At 41.6% G+C, this 2,752-nt stretch overlaps 1 protein-coding gene across 1 annotated transcript; it reads right to left on the bottom strand.

Annotated features, from left to right (window-relative positions):
• Window positions 1–212: 212 nt before the first annotated feature.
• Window positions 213–2,369, bottom strand: LOC104440452 (F-box/LRR-repeat protein 25). The gene is made up of 2 exons (XM_010053377.2): window positions 1,374–2,369; window positions 213–530 (listed from the first exon to the last, which is right to left on the bottom strand). The coding sequence occupies exons 1-2, from the start codon at window positions 2,367–2,369 to the stop codon at window positions 213–215; spliced, it is 1,314 nt and encodes a 437-aa protein (XP_010051679.2).
• Between the last annotated feature and the right edge of the window lie 383 nt (window positions 2,370–2,752).

Raw genomic sequence — 2,752 nt, 5'->3', positions numbered from 1 at the left:
AACGAACGTTAATTAATCAAAAGCTGTGTGGTAAACAAACTTATTGGCAGCTTTATGAGAAAAAAGCACATTGTAACCTCATGGGACAAATATTAAGCTGAGCCAAAAGTCAAAGTTGAGCAAATTCAAAGAGACGATGCTTCGAATTTCGGCGCCGGACCGTTGTACCCTAAACGCATGCAACAGAACTCCTATAAATGCTAGGCTAAAGTTCAGGTGTACAAAGAGGAGAGGAGCACCCTCGTCGAAGGACATCCTTGGGAGGGATAGCTAAGAATGACCTTCAAGCAGGGAGAACGATTTGGGTGCGACAGAATAACTTTGTGGTAGATGCTGGAATTGTTACTACTACTAATCTTTATTTTGTCCAGCAAGGGTGCATTCTGAAGGAGAAACTCGAACAGGGAAAGAACAGGTTCCCACGCCAGCCAATGGGCACCGGGATCAACAATCTCGACATTCTTGAGATGCACCAGACACGGGTAGATCCTCTGGTTGGCAGAATCCCAAAATTCTTTCGCGGTAACGCTCTAGAACATCATGACAAATGATGAGCAATCCAATTCGAACCACACGAGACAACTATCGAAGTTTGACAAAATAAAATAGCAGTTGCTACATTAAGAGAGACATTAATCGCTGAAGAATCCATAATGTCGATTAAAATGACATAGTCAATCACGAGAAAAAAAGAAATGACAGGTTTATATGTGGCCTAAGGCTGAAATTCACAAATTATGTATGGTCAAATATGCTGTTAAAAGTGAACTGAGGGTTTTAGCAATTGTTTACCATAAAAGTGGGTCTGCAAGCCATTTGTAAGAATAACTTCTCTAGGTGCGGCGAACTTTCGAGTATTTTCACTATCCCAGGAGCCCCCTCATGGTTCTCTGCAACACGCAACACCAAATGTCGACATTCTAAGGATGGAAGAAACACTCCTCTCGCTTCCATGAACGAAAGTACCTAAGCACGTCAGTGGTGATGGAAGGAGCAAAAGCTAATCAGTTTTACTTCTTCAAGCACTAAAAAAGATCTTTCATAAGACATGCTTGCAATTCCAACGATCTCTCACAGTAGCTGAGAGACTAGACTAATGAGCAAACAACCAGCAAATGCTTCTCAAGAATATTCTTTTATGGTTCGATTGTATTGCTGGATCGCCATATGGGGTTAAGCCCAGTGTAAGTCCTATTACAAAAAGAACGAAAAAAAAGTCTGTCTAGCAAAAATTCCATTAAAGCTTATAAGATGACCGTGTTTCTTTGAACTAAGAATTTTATGAGCATCAAGCAACCATAAACAATAACACAATCTATTGATAGAATTTATAACGAATATCCGGACTCAAAATTAAATAAATCAGCTTGCACCTGAAGACACAAGTTCCCCATCACCAATTTCGTGACATGATGCAAACTCTGGATGAGCCTCCTGACAAGATCGCCCTGGGATTGAGCTTGTAATTGGCCAGATACATAATAATCCATCTTGAAATTTACTTCGACCTCAACGAAGGAAGAAACTTTATCTATTTTGAACTCTCCCCTCTCACAATCGCCCAATATGCGCAACTTGAGAAGATGAGGAGCTGAAATTTTCAGTATCTGACCATGAACAAAGTCATACTTGTGAGAATCGATCACCAACTCTCTCAATCCTCTTGATTCAATTTTAATGTGCTCGTAGCCCCAGCAACCTTTCAACTCAAAGAACTCTAGAACAGGGCAGCCTTTCAAAAGTCTCGTGATTGCATTATCCTCCAACTTTGCATGATCAATGCGCAATCTCTTCAGCGAAGACCAATTCACAGCACCCATCATCGAAAAATGGCAATGGGACACGTGAAAACTCACCATTGTGGTGCAGCGGAAAAAGAACTTCGGCAACGTATAAATTTCGTGATCTAAAAACATCGACACCTCTTCGATGTCGTGTTTGACAGCAAAGCGGAGCCACCTATGAAAGGTTGGCCCGACGGCAAAGCGGAGCCAACTATTATAGAAGAGACGAGTAGCATCAAAGTGGAAGCTCTTCACCTTAACTGCAGTGCAGCGTAATAGCACCACGTCGACAATAGCTGTGAAACTCCGAAGCATCCTCCTATTATAGCAGGGGGGCATGGAGAAAGATATACGTGGATTAGCGGTCCAAATGTAACGCCACTGCTTGGACAAGACACTGGTTTTGATGGCGTCTTTTGAGGTCAAGAAGGAGAAGATATGAAGAATTATGCCAATGGGCAATTCGCTGATGTAATCCACTGAGTTTCGGGTTTCATCTCGATTGGAAGGAGGTGGCGGTGATGTTTGTGGATGTGGATGTTTCGACAGGTGAGTTGGATTAGCGGAGAACTCGATCTTGGCCATGGATGGAGGATTTTTCAAGCTTTTTGCCACTGGCTGTTGACGCCGATGAAGCCTTCGGGTTTGGCAAAAATAAAAGAGGACCGTATATAACTATATATAAGCTCCGATGGGCAAAGAGAGATCAAACCCTAAAAACGCTTATCTTCAAAATTCCAAAAAGAAAGTTACTATGGTTAAAAATGGAAATAGATCTAAATCGTTTCTGATAATAATTCCCAGAAGGTAACTAAATATTATATTGCTCCGACTTCTCAAAGATAGTGGGGTAGTGGCAACACGCCGTAGCATTCGATCCCCCTCCCCTTTTTTGTAACTATCAATCCACTTTTATTATATATCGATATCGACACTAAAATTTTGACCACCCAATTCAGTCATCTGTC

The sequence above is a fragment of the Eucalyptus grandis genome, chromosome 3 (assembly GCF_016545825.1).
Source record: "Eucalyptus grandis isolate ANBG69807.140 chromosome 3, ASM1654582v1, whole genome shotgun sequence".
Taxonomy (NCBI): Eukaryota; Viridiplantae; Streptophyta; class Magnoliopsida; order Myrtales; family Myrtaceae; genus Eucalyptus; species Eucalyptus grandis.
This window is presented reverse-complemented; position numbering and strand designations above follow the sequence as displayed.

What these genes read in the sequence shown, in the direction of transcription:
- LOC104440452 (XM_010053377.2), bottom strand. Translation starts at nt 2,369, where the DNA reads ATGGCCAAGATCGAGTTCTCCGCTAATCCAACTCACCTGTCGAAACAT. An exon ending in TGGGGAACTTGTGTCTTCAG is followed by an intron (nt 531 to 1,373) that starts GTGCAAGCTGAT and finishes ATGATGTTCTAG; the next exon opens with AGCGTTACCGCGAAAGAATT.